The 26,517-nt window shown below is 38.9% G+C and overlaps 1 protein-coding gene across 3 annotated transcripts in view; it reads left to right on the top strand.

Annotated features, from left to right (window-relative positions):
• The window catches only part of PRDM10 (PR/SET domain 10), a 139,108-nt gene that overhangs the window by 82,724 nt on the left and 29,867 nt on the right, over positions 1–26,517 (top strand). For all 3 annotated transcript variants that reach the window (XM_072611597.1, XM_072611596.1, XM_072611598.1), the window contains 7 exons: positions 2,195–2,324; positions 2,850–3,098; positions 11,246–11,593; positions 12,580–12,735; positions 23,403–23,582; positions 24,532–24,642; positions 25,906–26,106. In XM_072611597.1, coding sequence (XP_072467698.1) covers positions 2,195–2,324; positions 2,850–3,098; positions 11,246–11,593; positions 12,580–12,735; positions 23,403–23,582; positions 24,532–24,642; positions 25,906–26,106 — 1,375 coding nt within the window. The remainder of the gene's footprint in view (positions 1–2,194; positions 2,325–2,849; positions 3,099–11,245; positions 11,594–12,579; positions 12,736–23,402; positions 23,583–24,531; positions 24,643–25,905; positions 26,107–26,517) is intronic.

The raw sequence follows: 26,517 nt of genomic DNA, 5'->3' as shown, positions 1-26,517 counted from the left end.
AGACCCTCATCACCTCATGACAATAATATTGAAATAGTTTGCTGTTTAGTCTCCTTGCCAAAAATTTTCCTCAAGTTAGTCCATCTTCAATTCATTTGCCAAAGTGTTCTTCCTAAATCACAAGTCTAGCCATGTTTCCTCCTTTTAAAAGAAACTTCAGTGGCTCCCTATACCTCCAAGATCAAATGTAAACCCTTCTGTTTGGCATTCAAAGCCTCCCAACCCCCTTTCCCCACCTTCCCATTATTCTTACACTTTACATGCTCCTTCCCCCCCATTTACCCTTCAGGACATTGACACTGGCTTTCTTGATGTTCTCTGCACAAGATACTACATCTCCCAACTTTGGGCATTTTCACTGACTGTCCCTTATACTTGGAGTGCTCTCCTTACTCATCTCAGTCTCCTGGCTTCCCTGGATTCCTTAAATTCCAAGCTAAAACCTTACCTTCTGCAGAAAGCCTTCCCCCATCCACCTTAATTCTAGTGCCTTCTCTCTGGTGATTATCTCCAGTTTGGCTTCTAAATGGTTTGTTTGTTTGTAGCTTTCTTCCTCTTTCCCCCTCATTAGATAGTGAACTCCTTGAGAGCAGGAGAGAACCTTTCTTTGTATCTGCAGTCCTTAGCATAGTGCCTGGCACACAGTAGTGCTTAAGAAATGCTTGCTGACTTACTAATTCATAATGTCACAAGCATTGTGTTAGTCTGCTTGTCTCTCAACAGTGTTTATTTTCGAGTTAGAATTTCAAGTTCATATTACATAGTACCCATATTATGTCTCTTGGACTACAAACTTTTCAGGCCTTCTTTATCCTTCCTACCTTTTAGGTATTTATATTTCATGGTTTCCGTGCTTTCTTCCATTATAATTTTTCTTTGTATATCATATCTGGGCTTTCTTCAATTATTCCTTTTGTTTTTGTCATATCCTCCATAGTATTTGGTATATCAGTTTTATCTGAACTTCCTTCTACTCCTTCTAAAGTTCCTTACTTTCCTTTACCACTAGATAGCTTAACATCCTCTTGATCAGATTGGCAAGTCTTAGTATAAATATTTCTTTCCTAGCCGTCTTGATATTAGATACCTTTCTTATTTTGTTTTTCAGATTAAATTTTTTCCCCAGTTGTTTAGATTTGGGTTTTTTTCATCCTAACCATCCCTTCTCCCTTCCCCCAAAGAAAATAACAATTGTAACAATTATGCATAGTCAAGCAAAAGTCTTTCCTACATTGGACACGTCTAAATATCTCTTAGTCCGTTGCCTCTCTATTTGGAGGGGGGAAGCATTCTTTGTAATTGTAGACACTATTCTTAGCCAGTAACCGAGTATTTCATTATTTTAACCCATGATCCAGAATACTAAATCTTACTTTCTTTGGCAGTTCTTAATTTTACATATACTTATTTTATCCTGCACTTCCTCCTCTCCAATTCTGGTGTTTAATTGGAAAAAATAGATAAAAATGCCACCTTCGATTCCTATATCTCTAAGTTTTTTACCTACAGTTTCATAGATACTAAAGATATTTTTCATGTTTCTTGTAGGGAAATAATTCTGTACAAGAAATATTTATTCCTCTATGAAATAGTGTGGTGTTTGGGAGTCTTGATAAGTTTTGGCAGGCAATGAATATTGCTTGTTTAATAGTTAATGAATCCCGTGTAGAAAAGGTGAGCTAGGAAATTCTTCCCTTCGAGAAACTTGTAGTCTAAGAAGAGATAATTGTTTAACATATTTCACTTGGACTTGGGGAAAATGATTTTTAAAAGTAAGGAAGGTAATTAAATCTTTGTTCCTGGCTAATAGATATCTCTAGGTACATTCTCTAAAGTTATACTTTTAGAGTTTCTCACATTGATTCTGGGCTTTCAGTATTTTAGAGCTTTCAGGATTTTCAGAAGCAAAAGCTCACTTGGTGATAATCCCTTATATTTTTATAACATCTTCTGAATCATTTAAAACTGTTTTACACATAATCTTGCTTGTCCTCAAAACATCCCTTTCAATTATGTAAGTAACAGAGATGATAAATGTAAATAAGAAACACTCTCCTTTCCCAAAATCATATCCACTACAGAATTAAATAATTAGGTTAAGGGATATATTAGCTAGAAGTAAGGCAATATTAGTTATGGCAATCCTAGAAAATGATATAAATGTTTTAAATCAAATATTCTCTCTTTTTCACAGAGCAAGAGGCAGAGGCAGGGGGAGAGGCAAGAGGAGGTTTGGCCCAGGACGAAGGCCAGGTCGGCCTCCAAAGTTCATGCGCTTGGAAGTGACCAATGAAAATGGTGAAAAGTGTGAGGAAGGAACACAGGTACTTGTGGACCAAGGGAGGAAAATAGAATATTTCTTATGTACTAACTTTGTTATGTAAACATTTGAGAGTGTTTAAAAAAATCATGCTCATGTCTTCATATTGATTGTGTGCTTTTGATAATGAAAATATGATTAGAGGAGAAGAAAGCAGGAATTATGTCCTCATTTGACCTGCCACAAAAGTTTGTCATTCTTGCCCCAGGGGGATAATGTAGATTGAAGTATTAAAATAAAATTAGACCTAATTTTAAAATATTTTTGAATTCTGACAATGAAATTCCAGAAGAATCACAGGATTTTTTTTCTTTGCCAAGGTTCAAATAACTCATTACTTTTGCTGCAATATTTTTTTTTTTATGCTTATTTACCTAATTAACTTTCCCAGAGAGAGGATATTTTCTCAATGTATAATGAGTGTGCTCATTTGGAAATGAGCAGCAATTCTCTTCTCTGCCTGTAAAGTCCTTCTGTAACTTTCTTCCATGGATGGGGAAAATAATCACTGTATGATTTTCATTTTCAGGATTTGCTGCCTTTCTCCAGCAAGGGGTTGGAAAAGTTTGATGAGGATGGACAAGCTCCATTGAATGGGCTGGACCAGCAGGAACAGACCCCTGTGCCGATTCCTCAGCTGCCACCTGAAACACAGCCTGTTTTGGAACATCCGCCAGAAACCCACCCAGTGCACCTGCAGCCCCAACATGAAGAGAGCACAGTGCCCACCCAGAGTACTATGACGGCTGATGATATGCGCCGAGCCAAACGCATCCGGGTGAGTAGGGATGGCAGTGCTCTGCCATTTTGTCTTTTCTCCTCAGGGTGGTCTCTCTGACCCTGTGTCCACTTCCTGCTCCCTGCTCCAGTCTGCCAAGCTGTTTGCTGACTTATTGGGAGCAGAAATGTAAAGAGTTTCTCGGAAGCTCGTCCTGTGATAACTGGAGTGACTGGTTCTTGATTGGAGCATCTCAGTACTGGCTGTCAGACTCTTTCGTTAGAGTATAGATATAGCCATAGAAAAACAGCCTTCCAGTTCCTCAGGCTCACCGATGAGAAACTGACTAATTAGAACATTTAATTGCAAAAATTTATTTACATTTTTGAGCAATTTCTTTGCATTGTAAGTATGTCTGTGGGAGTCAACATGTGCCTCTCTGGATGATGTAATATACTTGAATGTGTTTCTCTGTGTTTTCCTGGGAGAGAACAGCAGGTACCTATAACTTTTTGTGAAAAAGGGCATAAATTGACATGTGAGCAGACACTTTTTTGAACATCTAAGGAGAAAGCAAATTAGAAGTTCAGGTTCAAGGGCTGTTGGTCTCACTTGTGTGACTTGTCTTTTGACTTTAAATATTGTTTTTGAAGAAGCACTGGAGTTCTACTCAGATGGGCTTTGTTCTAATTATTTTACTGCCTGATTTATGCCTGGAGTGGAGCTGTAGGGGTGCTTGGCATTAGGGCTATAATCTTGCAGAAATAGTGCCTGTATTATGCATTTACTTCCAGAAGGAAGTAAACACTTTCAACACGTTTGTGGCAGCTGAGAGCTCTTCTTGAAGGACTTTCTTGTGTTGGTGGAGAAAACTATTTGGTCACATAATCTTCTAGATTTATAACAGAGTGATTTAGTTGACATTTCTTTTGGCATTTTCATGCCTAGAATTTTACTTCTAAAAGGGACCTTAAAAAGAATTCTAGTTCATTTCATTGGTTATACAGAAATTTGGAAGGCCTTTGTGAAATAATTCCTCTTGGAGATCCTTGGAATTGAAATATAAGGAATCTTAGCTCATCATATAATATTAAGAGCAGATATATAAATTTATCAAATGTAGAGCTACTTTATTAAATAACTACTTTCCTATCATTCATTCTTTTATTCACATATGCAATTATCCTTTCCTGTTGCTGCCTTCTGCTTTGTTCATTTTATTTTTGCCAAGTTCATTGAACAAAAAAAAGCCCAAATGATATTCTTTATATACAACTTAGCACAGTGCCTGGCATGTAGTAAAAGCCTAGTAAATGGTCTGTCCTCTGTTTATCTTGAAATTGTGGTATATACACAGACAGCCCTTTGATATTTCCTTGAAGAAAGGGAGGTCTTTTTTTTAATTTTTATACAGGCCTTCTTTTACAAAAAATGTTGATGGCTTTTGGAGACCAGGAGATAGTTTGAATTTTCTTTTCTTACCCATGGGAAATAGGGGTGTATATTTTTCATCTTTTCTATCCAAGACTAGTAGTAATGAACTGAAATGAATCTTCCAATCTATTTGGTAATGTAACTATTTTTCTTTCCCCTAATGCTGCTTGCTCAGCTGGAGCTGCAGGTAGGTTTGTTTCTTTTATTTCATATTACCAAATATAACTGAAATATTTTCCCTGATCCACTGTTCTTTGCACCTATTTTTTTTTTTTTTACTGTATCATAGTTGACCCTCCTATTTGGATGAATTAGCATCTGAGCAAATGTAATTTTATTTTCAGATTAGTCAATCAATGAACTCTGGGCCTAATTATCCTCTTCTGTAAAATCAAAGGGTTGGTCTAGATGCTTTAAAGTACCTTCTAGCTCTAAAATTATTTCTCTATTAACAAGTTTTTATTAGTGCCTACTATTTACCAAATGCTGTGCTAGGTACTATATAAATCATATGTGAATAAGCTGAAGGAGCTTACAGTCTGAGTGGGGTCCCCAAAATAAGTTACATTACAGTACTGTGTATATAATTAAGTGCCATAATATATGGTAGGTTGCTTAAAGGGTTGGGAATACTGGAGCAATCAGCTTTTCTATGAAGCTTTCCCTGATATTTGTAGGTTGAGCTGGATTTGGATAGGAGACAGAGTAGAGAGAGGGTGTGAGCCAAGTCACAGAGCAGGAAATATGCATGTTTTGTTGTGGAACACTGGAGAGACTGTCTTGACTAGGGGAAGGGAGGCAGAACAAATGCTGACAACATGTGCCTTGTTCCATTCCTCAAGTCAGCCACCTCTATGCTAAGAGACGAGGGAGGAGTGATTTATGATTTGTTGTCTGAAGTCAAGATTAGTTATTGCATCAATCAGTCTTTCAATGTTGCTTTGCTTTGTTATTTTGGATATTGTGTAAATTATTATCCTGGTTCTGTTTATTTCACTCTTCCTAGGTTCATGCAAGTGAAAGGGTGTACTTTTTCAAAGGATCACACACATAGTAGGCACTCAGTTAGATGTTTGTTGTATTGCAAAAATGTTTGATATACAGGTGGGATCTACATTTTGAAGGGCCTTAATGATCGGGCAAAGAGGAGGTGGAGAAAGCCATTTAAAAAATGCTTACTTGTTCAGAGTCCTTGTACATATTGCCCTAAACACTGAGCAGAAGAGTTTGATACCCAGTTGTGAATTCCTTTAGCTAACAACATAAAACTTTAGATAAAACATTTCATTAGCTTGGTCAGTAGTGCATTTGATGTTTCAGACTCCAATTCAGTGTGGTTTTTGTGCCAGTGAGAATCCATTGTCATAGAATTTTGCATCCTTTCTATTTTAAAATCCTGAGAGCACTTGATACACCATACTGTATGGCGTGACTGACTGGGATTGGCTGGACACCAAGATTTCTAAAGGGAAATAGCTTTGTCTGGAAATTTGGCTTGGAAATTTTCCATGCTTTTTGTGGGATGCATTTTTGAGTCTGGGGCCAAATCACAGAATATAACTCAAAGCTAGAATCTTCTTGCAAATCTCTTAGGGCCAAAGGATGGGGAAAAAATTTAAGTTACTTTCACTACTGTGTAACATGAGCAACAAAGTCGGATTATTAGATCAGGGAAGCACAACTGAGTTCTTGAGTGGTGAGACAGTATTCAGGGCTCCATGGAAACTGAAAAAGATGGCAAGAGCAAGATTTATAGATAGGACTGAGAGTGCGGAGCCAGGTGGCTGCTCAGTTTAAATCATTGTCTGTGGGTACTCGGGCTAATCAGAAATGACAGAAGACTGATTAGCATAATGGACCAGAGCAAAATTGAGTACTGAATTTGGCACCCAAGGAAAAATGTAATCCCCAAAGGAGCTGAGATCAGTTGTCTAAACAGTGCTTTTTGACAGTGCTTGGTAAATTTATTGGACTTGATGAAGGGAAGGATTTTGAGTGCTAGAGGCTCCTTAAATGTTGAATTTTTAAAACCTCAAATAGCCTTTACTTTGTGAAATGTTACAAGGAGCCTCAGGTAAAGGTTGAAAGTAACCCAGGTGGTATGAGCCTTTATCTGATGTGTTCTCATGCTCAGGAGTTGAAGGAGCATTTGCTACATGCTGTGAAGCTGTATAGAAATGAAACCTTTGGTATTTAGCCTGATTAGGATGAGAGACTAATGAACCCCCTAGATGTTGCTACAGAGAAATAACTTTGAAATTCCTTTCTTTGTGTCTGTGATTTTATACACATTCATTTTATTCTAGTAGATCATAACTGTCTTGTACAATTATCCGTTAGGGTCAGTTGATTAACGCCCTCAGCTCAAAGCTACCTTATATATGCATTTTGCACATATTCTATATGTGCTTATATGTATAGGTTGAATTCTATGTTAGGGATGTAAGTTTCTTGAGGAGAAGGACTTGTTCATTTTTGTCTTTTCATCCCTAGTCCTTAACCCAGTTTCTGCTACATAGAAAACTCTAAATAGATGTGTGTTACTTTATTATTCTAGTAGATTGCATCGGGTAACTAGGTGGTGCCGTGGATAGAGAGTCAGGCCTGAAGTCAGGAAGCTTCATCTTCCTGAATTCAAATTTGACCTCAGACATTTACTAGCTGTGTGACCCTGGGCAAGTCACTTAGCCCTGTTTGCCTTCTTCCTCATCTGTAAAATGACCTGGAGAAGGAAACGGCAAACCAATCCAATGTCTTTGCCAAGAAAACCCCAAATAGAGTCACTAAGAGTAGACCTGGCTAAAGCAACTGAACAATAGTAACAGATTACATGAGATTATAGATTTCATTATGTTATGTTGCACATTACATTTTTCAGTCTGGATAACCCACAGGCATCTCCAATTCCACATATGTCCAGAATTGAATTCGTTATCTTTCCTTCCCACATCTGCCCATCTTCTTTATCTCCATTCTTCTTGTCACTTAAGTTTGTAATTTGGGTTTTATCCCTGACTTCTTGTCCTCTCTCATGCCACATAGCTAGTCAGAATCAAATCTTGTGATTTCTCCCACTGGAACCTCTTTCGAATCTGCCCCTTCCTCTTTTTTATTCACGCAGCAACCAGCCTGGCTCAGACTCTCATCCATTCTCCCTTGGACTGTTGCAGTCTTCTTCTCATTGGTCTCCTGTTCTCATGTCTCTCTTCTTCCCCAATCCTTATTACACCCAGATACCAAAGGGATTTTTCTGAAGCCTGTGTCTGATCTCATTTCTCCTCAGTAGACTCTAATGATTTCTGTTGCCTCCAGGATCAAATATAAGCTCTGCTTAGCTTAGTTTCAATGCCTCCCATTTTTGGCTTCACTACTGCTAACTCTCCACTGAAAATCAAAAGCAAAAAATTAAAAAAAAACAAACAACCCAACAACAAACCATTGATCTTGTAACAAGTCAGCATAATGAAGCAAAACCAATCCACATGTGGTGAATATGTGCCGAAATATCTCTTGTTTTTCTGTATGATATTGCTTTCCTCGAATAAATTGTTCTCCTAATTCTGCTGTGTTTCACTTTGCGTCATCTCATACTGCAAGATTCTCTGAAAATTGTCTGTTGTTTCTTATGGTACAACACTCCATTATATTCATCCACCACATTTTTTCAGACATCCTCTAGTTGTTTGAGAGATAATCTAAGATATCTCTTTAGATTTAATTTCCTCAATACCCTTTGAAGATTCTGAAGGGGCATTGCTTCTTCTTCCCCTATTAGAGTGTTAGCACTACATCATCATATAGCTCTTTCCTGTCACTTAGGTTAATTTACTTTTTTAGGTTTTTCTGGACTCTTATGTTTGTATTTCTAAGTTCCTTTCTTTGTATCAAAAATGCTTGAAAATCCTCCTTCATTGAAGGTCCATTTTTTTTTCTCTAGGGTTATACTTGACTTTGTAGAATAAATTATTTTTCATTGTAAAGCCTTTCTTTTGCCTTTTGGGATATGTTACTTGGACTCCTGCTTGTTAGCAGAGGTTGCGAGGTCTTCTTTGATTCTTATTGTGGTCCCTTGCTGCTTGACTTGTTTCTGGATGTTTGCAATATTTTTTTCTTTGATAGTGGTACTCTGGCATTTGACAATTACATCCCTGAGACTTTTACTTTTGGATTTCTCATGAGGTGATTGGTGGGTTCTTTCTGTTTTTACTTTGTCCTCTGGTTCAAATAAAGGTAGGCAGTTTTTGTTATTTCTTGAAATATAATGTTCAGGCTTTAAAAAACATCATAATTTTCAGGGAGTGCCATGATTCTTCTTGATCTTGTTTTCCAGATCATTTGTTTTCTGTATAGCTTTCATTTTCTTCTGTTTTTTCAGTCTTTTGATTTGGTTCTAATATTATTTGTTTCATAAAGTAATTGATTTCTGTTTTGTCTTTTTGGTGTTGAAGGGAGTCTTGTTCTTGTGTAACATTTGTCACTTCATCTTTTAAGCTCCTTTATTCTCTTTCCAATTCTTTCCTTAGAAACTTTTATTTCATTTAAAAAATCTTTGGCTTCTTTTCTTGTAGGTATTATGTAGTCTTTGCAGAAATCCATTTTTTAACTTGAGTCTCTACTGGCAGTTGTTGCAGGTTCCTTTTAGGAATTTGGCAATATTTTTTTCTTCCTTGTCAGTTTTTTTTTTTTGATTTATTCATGTCTTTGGCTTTAATTCCTGAGTTATATTTTTTGCCAGGACCAGGCTTTGCCCCCTGCTTCACATTTGGATATGGTGATCATGCCTGTTTGCTTTCTCTTGGGGCCATGTTGGACCTCCTCCTTCTGGGGTTAGATTCCCCTGTATCTTTGAAATTGAGATTGCTGGATCTTCAGGGCCCTCTCTGGTGTCTCAGGACAGAGTATTAAGGATTCCTGGGCCCAAGGGTGTTTCAGTTGACTGCTTCTCCTCTGGGACTTCCAAGGGCCTCATCCCGGAGTTTTCTGACCATGTTGGGGCTTTCTCTGGGGAGTTCTCTACTCTTGTTGCTTCTGGGCTCAGAACTTTGCATGCTGTGTCACTTGGGAAGCTATGCTAGGTTGGTGGTGGCTTTGCTGGTTTCCCACATGCTTCTGATTTAACCTCTTTTTTAGTTCAAGAGGAGAAGTAATTTACTGTAGTTTTTTTTAGATTTCTTAATCATTATTTAATCTGGTGTAAACATCAAGGTTTTTCTGGAACAGATATAGGAGTTGGGCAGTCGGCCTCCCATTTGAGGAGCCATCTTGGCAGGAAATTTCTACTTAGCTTTAAAGCTCCTTGTTCTCCAACATGTCTTAAACTTGACATTAAATGTGTATGTTTAAATTTATATGAACCAATCTGTGCTGTATATTTGTCACATTCACATGAACTTGTACATCACCTCTCTTTCATGGTTTTTTCAAAACTTCGGTTTTCCTCTCTAATGTTATACTCAGTTCCAGAAGCAGCATGATGTAGTGGAAAGAGTGGTGCCCTTGATTTCACGAAGATGTGGATTCAGATTCTGCCTCTGACAAATACTGGCTGTGTGACCCTGGGCAAGACACTTAACCAGTCTGTGCCCTAGGCTAGTGGTGTTAGACTCAAACAGAAAGGAGGGGGTGGAGTCACTAAACTCTACCTAAGGATCCCTGTGGGGCCATATAGTACCTTAGAAAACTATATATTAACATTATTTGTGTTTTATTGTATTTTGTTTTGTTTTTTTGGAGTTTGGTGACTTGCCCAGGGTAAGTGTCTGAGGCTGAATTTGGACTCAGGTCCTTCCGTCTCTAGGGGCAGTGCTCTATCCACTGCACCACTTACCGGCTCCTTATTGTGTTTTCATTTATTTTGTTAAATATTTTCCCATTAAATTTCAGTCTGGTTCAAGCCCATGGGTTTTGTGTTTGACATTTCTGCTCTAGGTCATTTTCCAGATTGCAGAAAAGTTGCTGACTTGCCTTGTTTAGAAGTTTCCTCTCCTGAGAGTTCCCTTTGCCAATGACATCGTAGCTTTCAGTACCTCTCCCTATCCTTAGCTCAGTCCTTTTCCTTTCTTCAAGAATATCAGCAGATGAATTGTGCCCTGAATTTCTTCTTTTACTCCTTGTTGCTTTCCCCAGATTCATCCATGCACTGGTGACTTTTCTTCAGCACTTTCTCCAGCCTCTCTTTTTATCTCAAAAGTATGCTGGAATTTGTTGTTTTGTGTGATTTTTCAGTGAGGATGCTTTACTCTGTCTTTGAAATTCTTTCTTAAGCTGTATTAAGTGTGTTTAATGTAGGGACCAGTGAGCATTAGGGGACAGGTAGTCAGGCATCCTTCCTCTTCTGGCCAAAGAGATGGTAGAATATCAGTGTGGGATGAGGCTGCCACCAGACATGTTTGGACTGTTGTTTGGCTTCTTTCAAGTTCCCTGTTACAATGGAGGGCTCTATTGGAGGCTTGTCACTGGGAAATAATGGCAGCACTAAGAATAAAAATAATACTAAGGAAACATTTATTTATTAAATGTTAGAAGACTTTAATCTTAGTGTTTTCTTCAACAAAATCTAATTGCTTCAACAATAACAATAATAACCAACTTTCAAGGTACTTTAAAGATCATAAAGTGCTTCACACGCATCATCTTATTTGAGACTTGTCTCTGAGATATTTGTGTGCCTTTTGTTTGTTAATGAACAAGGCCTGGGTGACCCACCTGTATGTAAAGCATCTTGTACACTTACTGTGTTCCACCAAATAAGCATGTTGCCTTTCGTCTTTCAGAATGCGGCTCTTCAGCATCTATTTATTAGAAAATCCTTCCGGCCATTTAAGTGCTTGCAGTGTGGAAAGGCATTCCGTGAAAAGGACAAGCTGGATCAACACCTGCGCTTCCATGGCAGGGAAGGAAACTGCCCTTTGACTTGTGACATCTGTAACAAGGGTTTCATCAGCAGCACCTCCCTGGAGAGCCACATGAAGTTCCACTCAGATCAAAAGACTTATTCTTGCATCTTCTGTCCAGAATCCTTTGACCGCTTGGACTTGCTGAAAGATCATGTAGCTATTCATATCAATGATGGCTATTTCACTTGTCCAACATGTAAGAAGCGCTTTCCAGATTTCATTCAGGTGAGGATTGAGACACTGAGTAAATACTAGAACTCCCTTTCTTATGGTAAAAAAAGAGACCTTGATTTTCTTAGGAGTTTGAAATTGGCCGGCACCTGCCATTCCCCCTGCTTCTTTAAAATGTCTTTTTGTCAAGACAAAAATATTTCTATTCGTTTAAGGTCAGTATTCATTTCAGGGTCCTATGAAATGTATCTTATATAAATTAAGGTTCTAACTTAAGCAAAAAAAAAAACCCAGACTAGATATTTTAAGAGAAAAAACACCTCAACAAAACCATACTAGACTTCCAACACAAAACAAAAGGGCTTCTAAAATCTAAAATACATCAAGACCATAAGGAGTTGCTCTAATTTAATAATGTCACATCCGTATTGATATTGTATTGTGACTGTTCAGTTATAGGCATATAGTTTTTCAACTTAATAGGTTGAAAGTTGATACGGAATTTTAATAACATTCCTAGGCCATATTCAGTGATGAAGCAGGGTGGTCCAAGAGAAGTTAGCAAAATTTTTTTTAGAATAAATCTTGGTTTTCTAATGATTCATACTCTTCTTTGTGATTAACTAAAACCAAATGTCAAATAAACTAACAACAAATAAACCTTTGATTTCTTAACCTTCAAGATGATTGGATAGGCATAAATATAAAATTTGTTTCTTTTACCACTGCCTAAGGCAAGTAAGGATTTATTTGTAGTTCCAGTAATTTGGGGGGACTCAGAAATCAGTCAGCTTTTCCTATTTTCAGAGAGGAGGCTTATTCAAAAGTTTTTTTGTGCGAGAGATGAGCAGGAAGGAGAGGAAGGTGTGTGTGCTTCAGTTGTGATTTGAAACCATCTGGCAATTTGTGTGATTGGATTGTGTACCCAGATTGATTTAAGACTTGTTGTCACATGTGGGCTTCCTCTAGTGCTGTTAAATTTCTTTGCCACATCTTTGACCACTAAGTCTGCTGAATTTTTCTGGGGTCTTCATTGCTAGGTGAAGAAACATGTACGCAGCTTCCACTCAGAAAAGATTTACCAGTGTACAGAGTGTGACAAGGCCTTCTGCCGTCCTGACAAACTGCGGCTCCACATGCTCCGACATTCGGACCGGAAAGATTTTCTGTGCTCTACTTGTGGAAAGCAGTTTAAGGTACTGGAATCAGGTGCTGTCTGAAGATTTTCCTTTCTGGGGCCATCACCCTGTGGTTATAGAAAATGCCTTTGGCTCTAGAATATGTTTCAGACATTAAATATTTTCTCACAGGAGGAACACTTCAGTCTAGCCAGTCCTAGGTAGCGACTAGCATTTTAGTATTTTAATTCTTTGCTTACACTTTTGCTTTGTATTTTTTTCATCTCTGTATCTGTCTGTGCATACTTGCATATACAGCATGCATGTATATGTATATATATATATGTATATATATATATGTATATATAGGTTTAAATAATTCATATTCAGTTCACCAATTTTAACACTTACTTATAAATTACTGTAATTTTGACATCTGAATGCTCAGTGACATGCTTTTGTTGTATTTTATCAGGTGGAGAAAATCTCTTGAAAAGATATTATTTTAAATTTGGAATCATAGAAATATGAAATCCTTGAGTGTGAAGTGACCTTATAGTCCATTTAGGCCTTACATCTAGCACATAAATCCCATCAATAACGTTCTAATGAAGTTTCTTTCCAGACTTTGAAGACCTCTAGTGATAGGAAATTAATTCACTACCTCCCAGGATGACCTATTCTATTTTGAGTAGCCCTAATTGTGAGGAAATTTTTCCTTATGTTGAATTGAAAGCTATCTACTTGTAACTTTCCACTGAGCTTAGTTGTCCTCTTTGGAGAGGCGGTGTCCTGAGTGGTGGCCATATCATGACATCCAGGGAGCTATGGCATGATCCCAAGTGGTGTTTGATCAACCAGTCAGAACATGGAAAGATATTTTTGTCTTACTTCCCTGTGACAGCAGATTATGGAGCTTGTCTCCAACATAGCCACACTTACCTTTATCCCTCAACACTCCTCTACTTTGGCCTTTCCCTTTGCTCCCCCTGCTACTGAAGATCCCAGTGTTCCTCCTGAGCTGTGTGTTGGGCTCTCAGGGCAGTAATAACCTAACTACTACCTGGGCACCCACAGCAGAATCTCTTAAGATAGTACAGGGAAAATCTCTTCTCTTCCCTCCTCCCCAAATATCTTGTTATTGTGGCATATGCCCCTCAGAGGGCTGTTTTGAGCTAATGAGTAAGAGGCCTGGCCTCTCTCTTCCTTTACTCCTCCCACCCCTCTTACCCCCGCCAAAGAAATTTCTTACATTTTGGGTGGGATAGAGTAAGTTAGCCAGAATGACTAGGCATGGGTATGTCAAGAAAACTATCTGTTTGTTTCCTTTGACCATTTAACAATTGGGGAATGGCACTTAATTTTTTAAATTTGATTCAATTTTTTATGTATTTGAGAAATGAGGTCTTTATCAGAGAAACTTGCTGTAAACATTTTTCACAGTTATGATTACTGTGCATGTCCCTCCATCCTAATTTTCCCATTGTTTATTTTTCTCTCTCCTTTCATCTTGTCCTTCCTCAAAAGTGTTTTATTCTGACTACTGACTCCCCCAATCCACCCTCTCTTTTATTAGCACCCCATCCTCATCTCATCCTTTACCCCTTCTATTTTCCTGTAAGGCAAGGCAGATTTCTATATCAAACTGAGTGTGTGTTATTCCCTCTTTGAGCCAATTCCAGTGAGAGTAAGCTTCAAGTGCTTCCTCTCAAACCTCCCCCATCTTCCCCATTCACTATAAAAGATTTTTTGTGCCTTCTCCCTTTCCCTTCCTTCTTTTTCCAGTGCATTCCTCTCTCATCCCTTAACTTCATTTTTTTAGATATCCCATTATATTCAATTTACTCCCATTCCCTCTATCTATGTATACTCTTTCTAACTGTCCTAATAATGACAAAGTTTTTAGGAGTTACAAGTATCATCTTCCCATGTAGGAATGTCAACAGTTTAATGTTATTGAATCCTTTATGATTTCTCTTTCCTGTTAACTTTTTTTATGCTTCTCTTGAAGCATATTGTATTTGAAAGTCACGTTTTCTATTGAGCTCTGGTCTTTTCATCAGGAATGCTTGAAAGTTCTCAGTTTTTTCCCTTGGAGGATTATATTTAGTTTTGCTGGGTAGGTTACTCTTGATTGTAAACCTTTGCCCTCAGGAATGTCATTTTCTGAATCCTTCTATCCTTCAATGTAGAAGCTGCTAAATCTTGCGTTATCCTGACTACGGCTCCATGATATTTGAAGTGTTTCTTTCTGACTGCTTGCAATATTTTCTCCTTGATCTGGGAGCTCTGGAATTTGGCTATAATATTCCTAGGAGTTTTTATTTTGGGTTTTCTTTCAGAATGTGATTAGTAGATTCTTTCCATTTTTATTTTACTTCTGGCTCTAGATTATCAAGGCAGTTTTCCTTGGTAATTCTTGAAAACTGCCATCTAGGCTTTTTTTGATTATGGCTTTCAGGTAGCCCAATAATTCTTAAATTCTCTCTCCTTGATCTATTTTCCAGGTTAGTTGTTTTTCAGATGAGATAGTTCACATTTTCTTCTAGTTTTTTCATTCTTTTGAATTTGTTTTATTGTTTCTTAATGTCTCATGGAGTTATTGGCTTTCACTATCTCAATTTTTATTTCTAAGGAATTATTTTCTTCAGTGAGCTTTTGTGCCTCCTTTTCCATTTGACCAATTCTACTTTTTTTTAAGGAGTTCTTTTCTTTATTGAATTTTTGTACCTCTTTTTCCATGTAGCCAATTCTGCTTTTTAAGGAAGTCTTCTCTTTAATAGTTTTTTGTGCCTCTTTTACCTTTTGACCTATTCTGTTTTTTAAGGTATTATTTTCTTCAGTATTTTTTTGTGCCTTCTTTACTAGGCTTTTGACTCTTTTTTCATAATTTTCTTGAATCACTGGAATTTATTTTCCTAGTTTTTCCTCTACTTCTCTTATTTGATTTTTAACATCCCTTTTGAGCTCTTCTAGGAATTCTTTTTAGGCCTGAGATCAATTCACAATTTTCTTTAAGGCTTTGTCTTTTGCAGTTTCAACTTTGTTGTCTTCTTCTGAGTTTGTGTTTTGATCTTCCCTGTTATCATAGTAACTTTCTATGATCAGGTTCTTTTGTTGTTTGCTCATTTTCCCAGCTTATTTCTTGACTTTTTACTTCCCATGGTAGAGGGGGCACTGTCTCAAGGTAGCTGTTTTCATAGCTAGTTCTTGGGATCTATAAGTTTTCAGTTCTTCCAATGTGGTATAATCTAAGGAGAGGTATATTTACTACTTTGCTGAACTGTGCTCTGGTCTGTGAGTGAACACACATACCTACTCTTTTCCACCCTAGCATTGTGACCAGAGTCTCCATTTCCCTGCAGCACAAGCTCTAGTATATAGCTTAGGAATGTGATCCACATCAGAGTATTGGCAGTGCAACAGAATCTTGTACCTAGAGCCAGAAAAGGGACCCCCATGTTTCCTTCTGACAAATTGTCCGACTCTTTTACTGTCTGTGGACTGAGAGCTATGGAAGCTGCTGCTGCTACAGCTGATTCTGTCACTCCCAAGGCCTGCTATTGGTTTTCTGGGGCCTGGCCTGCTCTGGATTGTACTCCATTCTCACCCTATTATGACATACTTTTCTTGCTGATTGTGCAAGTTGTCTTAGGCTGGGAAATTGTTTTACCATGTCTTTTTGTGGTTTCTCCTGTTCCAGAATTTGTTTTGAGGCAATATTTAAAGTAGTTTAGAGGGAAATTTCGGAGAATTCAGGAGAATCTGCCTTTTCTCTGCCGTTTTGACTCTTTCCCCCACCCCCTCTCCCCAAGTTATTTTAAAATATTGTGTCCTGAACTAGTCACAATGCTACAGGCATAGTCTGGGAAATATAGTGAGATTATTGTCTCCTTTCTAAATACTATACTTCTATTAATTTAGCTTAAGATTGTATATTTTTGGATTGCCATATTGTTCATTCATCTTGAGCTAAAAGTCCAGCGGAACTGAGAGTAATATACACAGTGACTACACTAATGTAAATTAAAACAGCACTCAAGACAATCAAACTCAGATTAAATGCAGTGACCAATTTTGGTCCCAGAGGATGGATGATATGACATACTTTCTTCCTTTAGGTAGAGAGGCAGTAGACTAGAGGTGTAGAATTTTTCATGCTCTGTCATACAAGAGTGGCTTGTCAGTTGCTTAACTGTTTTTCCTCGTTATAAGGGAGAGTTTTGCATTGGAAAATAAACTGTGATATAAAAAAACAGAAGCTATCAGTAAAATATTTTTAAAAGAATGAATGAATCTCTCATGGCAGAATTTCAGGATCTTCCAAAGGTAACAGGAGCTTTTTGGGGGCAGTGCCCCTCAAATCTTACTGTAAGAACTAACCCTTTGCTGTGGTAAAGAATTCTTTCAGACAGATTGGGTCCTAAGCATGACAGAAAAAAATGTGCTTATGCTGCTTTTCCAACTTCTTTATTCATCCTTCTTTCTCTCACCTCTTTTCTTTAGGTATCAGGTACCCTTAGATTCCCCCCAAGATGACCATTCTTCTTCATTGGCCCACTCTGGCTACTCTCAGCTGACTTGCCCAGGTTATAGTTTAGCTAAGTTGAGAGAGGCTTATCACTAGGTTGATTGATGAATCTTTCATCACTAGCAACTATACAAATCTTTCAATATGGTCATAGAGGAATTGTGATCTGTATGGGTAGAACAAGTACCTCCATGAAATCATAGGTCATTGAGAGGCAACATATTGTTATGGTAAGGGGAATGGATTTGGGGTCAGGACAGACCTAGGTTTCTTCCCTACCTCTGACTCTTACCAACAATGGAGCCATGGGCAAAAGATGTAATATCTGAGTGTCTGTTTGCTCATCTGTAAAATAGGAATGCCTAGGTACTATTATGGAGCAAACCATTATGTACGGGCTTATAGAGAGCTGCATATACAGGAGACAGGACTAGAACCCTGGGGTTCTAATAGAAAGAGATAGATAAAGAACTTGGGTTCAATGTATAATCACTTAATCTCATTGAAACTTGATGATACATAAACCTGTGGATATGAAATCTGTATCACTGTATGTGAACTTTGAAAATCATGGGAAAAGTGCTTCCAGATTGAAGACTGCAAAATGCCATCCCAATTTTCATATGGAATATGGCCATAAACTGTTGAATTTCACTTTCCTTCATAGCAAAAACTAAAGAGTACATTATGAAAGCTGATTTGCTAAGTATTTTGAAAAGTAAAAAGATAAGCATTACAAACCAGCATGAGTTCATTAAGAACGAATTATGCCACACTAACCCTTTTTTTAAAAATAGGGTTATTAGATGGGTAATAAAGAGAACACTAAGCCTGGATTACAGCAAGGCATGTAGTTAGGTCTCTCATGATAACATACAGACAAGATGAAGAAACAGGGACTGGAAGATGAACAGTTTTGGTGGATTCTCAGCTGTCAAAGTCCTTCACAATCTGTTCTCAACTATTGAATACTCCTCTAGGTAAACTGGCTTCTCTCTGTCACTCATACATGTCACTTCTATCTCCCATGTCCATGTTTTTTCATTGGCTGTCCCCATGCCTACAGTGTACTCCCTCTTCACCTTGGCCTCATAGAATCCCACTCTTCAGGAGACAACTTAAGCCCCACCTTCTTTGTGAAACTTTACCTGATCTCCTCAACTTCTAGTGCCCTTCCTCCCTAACTGCCTTGTCTCACTATTTTGTATTTATTCTCTTTATTTGTATTTTTATATACATGTGTTTACTTATCTTCATTAGAATGCAAGTTTCTTGTGAGTAGGAGATTGTTTCATTCTATATATCTGTATCCCTGCTACCTTACTACAGTACCTGGCATGTACTTGACTGGTTGGTACTTTAATCCAACATGGATTAGAGAACCCACTTTTTTTTTTTTTAAGCAATTAGGAAAGCCTCCACTTATAATGGAATTTAATCTTCCTGATATACTCACAGGATTATGCCATTCTTTTGACTTTATCTTCTATTAACTATCCTTGCTGGCCTATGGTGTATGGCCTTTGTCTTTTCCTCTGGGACTTCCCAGTGGATCCTGCTTTGTCCTGTGATACAGGCTTCCTGTGACTTCTGCTTTTGACCTTCAGTCCCCCTCCCACTTTAGGTCTTCTTGCTGCTGAGTCTTCCTGGGGTGTCCTGCACCAGCCCTGATCTGGGCCTTAGGTCTGGAGCTTCTGTCTTTGCTCCAGGTCTTCTTTCTTTAGCACTTTCCCAACCAGAGCCAAGTTGAATTACCAACTCTTGCCTCCTGTCTAGGCTGCCATGTTCTGTACCTTTCTCTGCTGTGAGGTGAGCCTCCTGGAACTCACGAACCTCAACATCACAACCTGCCACAAAGTCAGACATGGATGGAAGGTTCTGAACTGTCTAATCATCTCCCTCTCTCAGTGAACTGCTCTCTAGTCACAATAGTGATGAATTAAAAATGTAAAAAGCATTTATTAAGTGCTTATTGTGTACAAAGCACTGTGCTAAGTATTGGGGACAGAAATAGAAAAATAAGACAAGCCCTGTCCTCCAGGAACTCACATTCTGATGGAGACGGAAGATATGGAAGACTTTGGTTGCTAGTCAGACCAAAAGGCTTTTAAGCATGTAGCAGAGAAGGCTACGGTAATGCCTCCTCTTGAACTGCTAGTGGCTTTGGTGGCAGGAGCTTTCTCCTTAGGGCCTTCAGTAACTGTGGGCTGCAGCAGCTACAGGAGCAGTGCCTGGACTGCATCTCCATAAGGGTTGCCTCCTGGGGTGATGGCCGAGGCTGCTCTGCTGGAGGCATTGCTCTTCCGCAGGCTCTGGAGTTTGGGGTCCTGACCTGTCTTCATCTGTGTCTGAGAGAAGATGGTGGTCAGGGTCTGGCAGTGATGGCTTGACTTGCCTGGCACATGTTCTTCTGGGTATCCTGTTGCTCTAGTGAGTGGGCTTGCCTGCCCTGTGGCAATTGGATAACAGTTGATGGGGATGACTGGCCCTTCATCCACAAGATCCTCTTACCCTGACAATGGCTTTGAGATCTTAGCTGGACACAGGACTGGTTTTTTTGTGGAGTGCTGCCCCTTGGAGGGCTCTTGTGCTTCCTTGCCTGTTGGTGGCAGTTGGTTAGCAGTTGTTACCTGAACTCACTTTTCAGTGGTTACCATATTTCCACCCTGTCATACTCTCTCCCTCTGAGTGATTCTGAATCTCTAGCTATCATTGTACAAATCCCATTTCCTGTTCACCCCTGATTGCTGCCATGTTCCTCTTTGACCCTCCCCCAAACCCCCATCAGTGACTTACTCCTTATCTTTCTGCTGTGCTCTCTCGAATGCCTGCTTTATAGTTAATAAACTTACTTTCATTGTAAATCTTTTCCTTTCAGATTCCTTCCATCTTCTGGCACCCTCTGAAATCTGATTTATGACATAGGAACCCTGGCTACTCTTTCTAATACCAGTGACACTTTCACTCATGCGCTTTCCCCTCCCCCAACTCACCAGTCATGGTTGGGGGTTTGGAATATTCTTTGTTTCCCTGTTGCCACTTCTAGATTTTTTCCTCTACTACCACTTGGTTACCTTGGTTACTTATTTACTTTTTTTTTGTGGGTGATTCAGTTCATATTTTTCATCCATTTGAGTTTCTGGTGCTTTTAATCTACTGATCTCAGGACTCTCTTATCTCCATAACTTTCCTATTCCTGAGGGTGCAACTGTCTTCCCAGGCACCCAGGGTCTCATCTTTTTCTCTCACCTGCTGTATCTAATATGTTGCCAAGTCTTGTCAAGGCTATCTTTGTGATATCTCTCATACTTGGCCCCTTCTCACCTTTGACACTTCCACCACCATGTGTAGTCTCTCATTACCTTATCCCTACGTTATTTTTTTTTCAACCAAAGAAAAGCAAAGTTTATTAAAAATCTATCATATTGGCCAGGCTCTTAAGAAATCTCAGCATTGGTTAGACTCTTAAGTAATCTGAGCATTTATGATGCTTGTATGGGCAAAGAGGGCCAGATTGAATCTGAACCTCCTCCCTAGGTTATTACAATAGCCTTCTGGTTGGTCTCATTATTTCAGCTCTTTATCTGCTCCAGTTTGTCCTCTCTTCAACTGACCAGTGATTTTTCTAGAGCTCATGTCTGACCATGTCACTCCCCTCCTCAGTAAACTTCAGTAGCTCCCCTTCACCTCCAGGATCAAATCTGAAATCCTCTGGTTGTCAAAGGCTTTCATGACATGGACTCTTTCTTCCTTTGCTAGTCATTTTACCCTTTATCCCCACCACATTTTCTGAGATACAGTCACACTGGTCTTATTGCTTTTTCTCCTCACCTTCCTCTGATTCCATGCCCTATCATTGACTTTTCCCCATCTCTGCTATGTTCTTTGTAATCATCACCTCCTAGCTTCCCTTCAAGTCTTAGCTAAAGTCCCACCTTCTACAAGAAAACTTTCCCAGTCCTCCTCAAATCTTAGTCCTTTTTGGAGATTATCTGCCGTTTGCCTTGTATATACTTTGAATGTAGGTAGCTGTTTGCCCCATTAGGATGTAAGCTCCTTGAGAATGGAGACAGTTTTTGCCTTTCTTTGTATCCCCAGGGCTAAATACAGTGCCTGACAACATGATAGGTACATTATAAATGCCTGTTGACTTGCTTTCATCTTCAATTCAATTCAGTATGAATTTGCTCAACTTTTACTATATTACATACAACATATTCTGCTAGGCAGTGGGAATACAGAGGCGAAAAACAACACGTTCTGTGCCCTAAAGGAGAAGGTACTGTCCAGTGCTCCTGGTAGTAGGAGAAAGTAAAACACATATACAAATAAATGTTAAATAGGTTTATGGGAAGGGAAAATTATGAAATAAATCTGAAAAAGTGGGTTCTTGTTATCTCTTATGGAAGGCCATAAAAAGTTAGCTACAGAGCTTGTAATTTATTCTGTGGTCACTGGGGAGACACCAAAGGTTTTTCAATAGAATTGTAAGGTACCCAGGAATTACATATTGGTAAGACTATTTTGGATGGGTTAGGATGGATTAGAAAGGAAGGATCCTAGATTAAGGAAGACTGCTTAGGCAATTGAAATAGGTGAGACATGGGATGGTGGCAATGTGAATATTTTTGCATGGGATAGGAGTTCTGAGTCTGAGTGAGTGAAGAATATGGGGGGTGATTGGCAGGGCATAGCAGCTGCTTAGCTCATGGTAGGTGGTGCTGGTGAAAGAAAAGGCCAAGAAAAGAGTGAAATTTGGAGGCTCAGTGTCTGAGAATGTGATGTTTCCATCAATAGGAGGAAGGAGGCCAGGAAGAAGGGCAAGGTTAAATAGGAATGTTAGTTCAATTTTGGATGTTTTTGACATTTTGTTCATATCTAATTAAAATTATGAGTTGGTTGATTTGTTCCCTTTGTGACTGCATTGGTTTCTTCAAATCCATTCTCTTTTTCTTTCTCATCAGACTTACGTGTTTCTATCATCAGAATTTCTGTCTTGAGAGTCTCCCATCTTTTTTGACCTGACTCCCTTTTTAGACTGTCAGGTCATGGGAGCCCCCTGAACTCCAAGTTCTGCCCTTCCAAAGTCTGCCCCATGTCTAGTCTCCTCCTCCTCATCAGTCATCAACTCTAGGATGTTTTGTTCACTTCCTCCCCAGGGTTCTCATTATTTACATTTCACTAACTTGGTTCCTCTTTCCTGGTCATAACCAGTACCTTACTTTCTCATCTACCTTCTCAAAGATGAAATCATCAGTTACTCTTATTTTAGAGGCCTCATCAAAGCTTCTAGGTATGTAGTACTCTTCAGTATCTTAAATTTCTGAGTCAGATTGTGACTTATGCCCAATGACTTACAGTTTGGTGTGTATGGGTCACACCAAAGAGAGAAATGTATATAAGGAATTACATTTTGTTTTGCAGAGATGCTGAAAATATTAAGATCATAAAAACTGTGATTAGATACATTCCATATGAGTGTAACCATGCATTTGATAGTAGAGAGCATCGTTAACTGTGGATATTGTAGTTTTAGGTTTTATGGAAGTCTTGACACAGTCTAGTTCCCCCCCCGCCCCGGTTCATTCTTATTTGCACAACTACGTTAAGTTTTTCAAAAAGGAGATCTAGAGTTTTGCAGGCTCTATTCTACAGCTGACTATATTTGTGATCTTAGGCAAACATTTAATCTGTTTGCTTCAATTTCTAAGACTATAAACAACAAAAACATTTCTCTGTATCACACGAAATACTGTTGAATAAAGAATTGTGCTTGTGAACATGCTTGTTATTCTGGAGAAAAAGGAGGTGTATAAATCTAAGCTCATCTCCTTTGGTTATCTTTTTCACAATACCAGATTCATTCCCGATGTTACTAGAGGTCCTGTGCTTAAAAGCTAAAGCTTTCCCTTCAAAATCAATATTCATTCACACAACAGTTCACATGACACAAACCAGGCCTCAGTCTATTGCCTTTTTTGACAGTGTAGTTCTCAAACACTTTAGATGAATTTTTAGTGAGTCTCAGACTCTAGCACTGTAAGCATCTTGTCTTTGATGTCTACTTCTCCTTTTCACTGTCAGTCAGTCTGTTAGCTTATATCAAGTGACTCATGTGTATTAGGCTCTATGCTAAATGATAGAATTTCAGGTGAGGTTTTTTTTACTTTGTCTGTCTCTCTCTCTCTTCCCTCTCTCACCCCTCTTGAAACAGCGAAAAGACAAACTACGGGAGCATATGCAAAGGATGCACAACCCTGAGAGAGAAGCCAAGAAGGCTGACCGCATCAGCCGTTCCAAGACCTTCAAGCCCCGGATTGCCTCCACTGACTATGACAGTTTCACGTTCAAGTGTCGTTTATGCATGATGGGCTTCCGGAGACGAGGCATGCTGGTTAGTGTTGGAGCCTGCAGGCCTCTTGGGTCTTCTAATCTCATTGTCAAAATTGTCTGCTCACAGCAATGATTTTTTGTGTTCTGGGACTAAATTACTTTTATCTACAGGTATCCAGTGTTTAAAACAAGGAGTGCTGGAAAGCTGATGAAAAAACTACTCCAAATTAGGGGGGGCTCAACAAGCCCTTTTCTCTGCTTCCTTCCTTTTTTCTCTTTATTTCTTTCCATTTATTCTTTTCCTGTTTGAGCTGCTACTATTCACCACTTGGTATTTCTTTCTACCCTTTCCTCTCTCTCCCTCTATTTTCATTCTCTATGCATTTTGTTTTCCTTTTTGATCTTCCCCTTTTGGTTTTCCTTTTAACTCTTCCTTTGTCTTTCTCTTTTTGAATCTTTTTCTCCTAGACATGGGTAGCTGGGGATACCTTGCCTCCCAAGGTAGGGTGTGTGAGTCCTGGTTCAGGGGAAACCACAGGATAGGCATTCTGTTGCTGGTAATTCATTACTCACCTTATTACACTTGCAGAAACTAGTGTTGCCAGGAGGCAAAAAATCGTGGAGCGGCATTTAAAAATCAGAGCCTTTCTATCCTGCTCAGTGTTCTCAGAAGGGCTGGGTCACTAAATAATGAAAGATAAGTTTGCTTCAGGAGAGTCCACCAAAGGAAATTCATGCAAGTGTAATTTTGCTTTCTCCAACAGCAATTCTTTCAGCCAACGACTGTTAATGGGATCCACAGTGACCCAGTTCACCTTCAGCAATTGGCTGCAAGTGAGTGTTAACCCCTTGGGGTCAGACGGGTCTGGTGCTGCTGGTTCTGGCCAAATGCGTTATTGTGTTTGTGCGTTGCATCAGAGAACTCCAGCTCCTAGTGTCCAAGATCTGAGATGCTTACTCAGCTTCTAGTCCTAATAGGATCTCTTCTCTCTTTTGCTCTTTCCATTTAGGTGAACCATTTATCAAAGAGGCACCCAGATATGAAGATAGAAGAAGTGCCTGAGTTAACTCTGCCCATCATCAAACCCAACCGTGATTATTTCTGTCAGTATTGTGATAAGGTAAAGGAAAGATACCCATCTCAGCAGGCTCTGGGGGAGTCTTGCTTGCAGCCAGTTTGTCTGCATGTACAAATATATGAGTGCTCTTAGCAGATGGTTCTCTGTCTCTGAGTACTTTTCCATGCAGAAATGCATGGCTCAAGGTAGATTCACTCTTAAATGAAAATTTCTAGTAAATAATAACTTGATTTACCACGTCTTTCTTGATTTCTTTCCTTTTCTCTCTCCTTTTAGTTCTAAGAGAAGGGCAGAATATTGCATATTAAAGCTCTTAGTGAAAAAGCCCCATGTTTGCGTTCCTTTTAAAATCATGATTTAAAAAAAAATGAGCCTATTCAAAGTGTGAATATCATGGTCCCTTTCTACAGCATATGGATTTGGGACTTAGCATATTTGGAAAAGCTATGAAAAAGGGCTTCCTTTTGTAACTTGTGAGTGTGTGTGTGTGTGTGTGTGTGTGTGTGTGTGTGTGTTTGTGTGTGCGTGTGTGCAGCTTTGGTTATATTATCTAGAACTTTTTTTTTTGTGGAGTTAAGGTAAATCTTCAGTTTTGCTGCTGAAGACTGCGTTGAATTTCTTTTTTAAAAAAACCACTTATTTATTTCACATCGAGTTTCAAAGAAAAACTTCACCAAATGGTAACTGGAGAACGTCTCACTGTGAAGCATGAAAGGGGATCATTAGACTTGCTACTTTGATGGGGCCTCATGAACATGACATCTGTTATCTGAGAGCTGCAGTCATTAGCACCGATTGGCAAAAGACAGAGCCAGCTATGGGAGACAGCAATATGTAGGAGAAGGAGAGAAATGGATTGAGAGTCAGGAAAAGCAGATTGTAGGTATCTAGCTATATGAGAATAAGTAAGTTACATTCTCTGGGTCTCAGTTTATTCATATGTTAAAGGAAGGGACTGAATTAGATGATAGATTAAGTCCCTTTTAGTTTTTAAATTCCATTTTTCTATGAGTAGAGAGTTGATTTCTATTTCTATGTATATGGCCTCTTACTGTAGACTATGTGCTGGTACTACCTGTGTTACATAAGTTCTGGGGAGATGCTGAGCATATCTAGTCTGTATTATGTTGTTCTAATTTATATTACATTCTCATCACATTTGCTAATAGATTTTCACTGTCACTACATGAAACCATTCTTATTCTCTAGATATCAGTTTTGCAACTGAATGGGTCTATGAGTAAGTTTTAGGGAAATAGTCTAGAGGTGTTTACTGAAGTTGTGTCAATTCACTATTTTCTATAGGTTTACAAAAGTGCTAGCAAGCGGAAAGCCCACATCTTGAAGAACCATCCAGGAGCTGAGCTCCCACCAAGCATTCGGAAACTTCGTCCTGCTGGCCCGGGCGAACCAGATCCTATGCTGAGCACCCATACTCAGCTGACTGGCACAATAGCTACTCCTCCCGTCTGCTGCCCCCACTGCTCCAAGCAGTACAGTAGCAAGGTAAGAGGAATTGGGATCTAGTCTTATTGTATACTGCAGAATTTTAATAGAGAACTGGGTGACTTCAGTCTTTGTGTCTCTCTCTCTCTTTCTCTCATCTGTGTCTATGGCTAATGTTACATTAGAGTTTCTGAAATTTCTTATAGCCCTGGTTAGCTCTTCCTGAATTGGGTAGAAAAAAAAGGAAATATTCCCGTAACTCATTTGGCACAGGAGATTGTCCCTGAAGCCAGAGGCTACTTACAGCTAGGCACGTAAAGAGAAAATTCAATTAGGTGCGTGCTGTGTTGAGAGCACTGCCCTGGGTAAGACCCATATAGCAAAGATGTGGGTACCTCTGCAATTCACAATCCAGTAAGAGAAATGGAATAAGCAAACTAACAATGATAGGACAAAATAGAACACAAATGC

Source organism: Notamacropus eugenii, chromosome 5 (assembly GCF_028372415.1).
Source record: "Notamacropus eugenii isolate mMacEug1 chromosome 5, mMacEug1.pri_v2, whole genome shotgun sequence".
NCBI classification, from domain to species: Eukaryota; Metazoa; Chordata; class Mammalia; order Diprotodontia; family Macropodidae; genus Notamacropus; species Notamacropus eugenii.
This window is presented reverse-complemented; position numbering and strand designations above follow the sequence as displayed.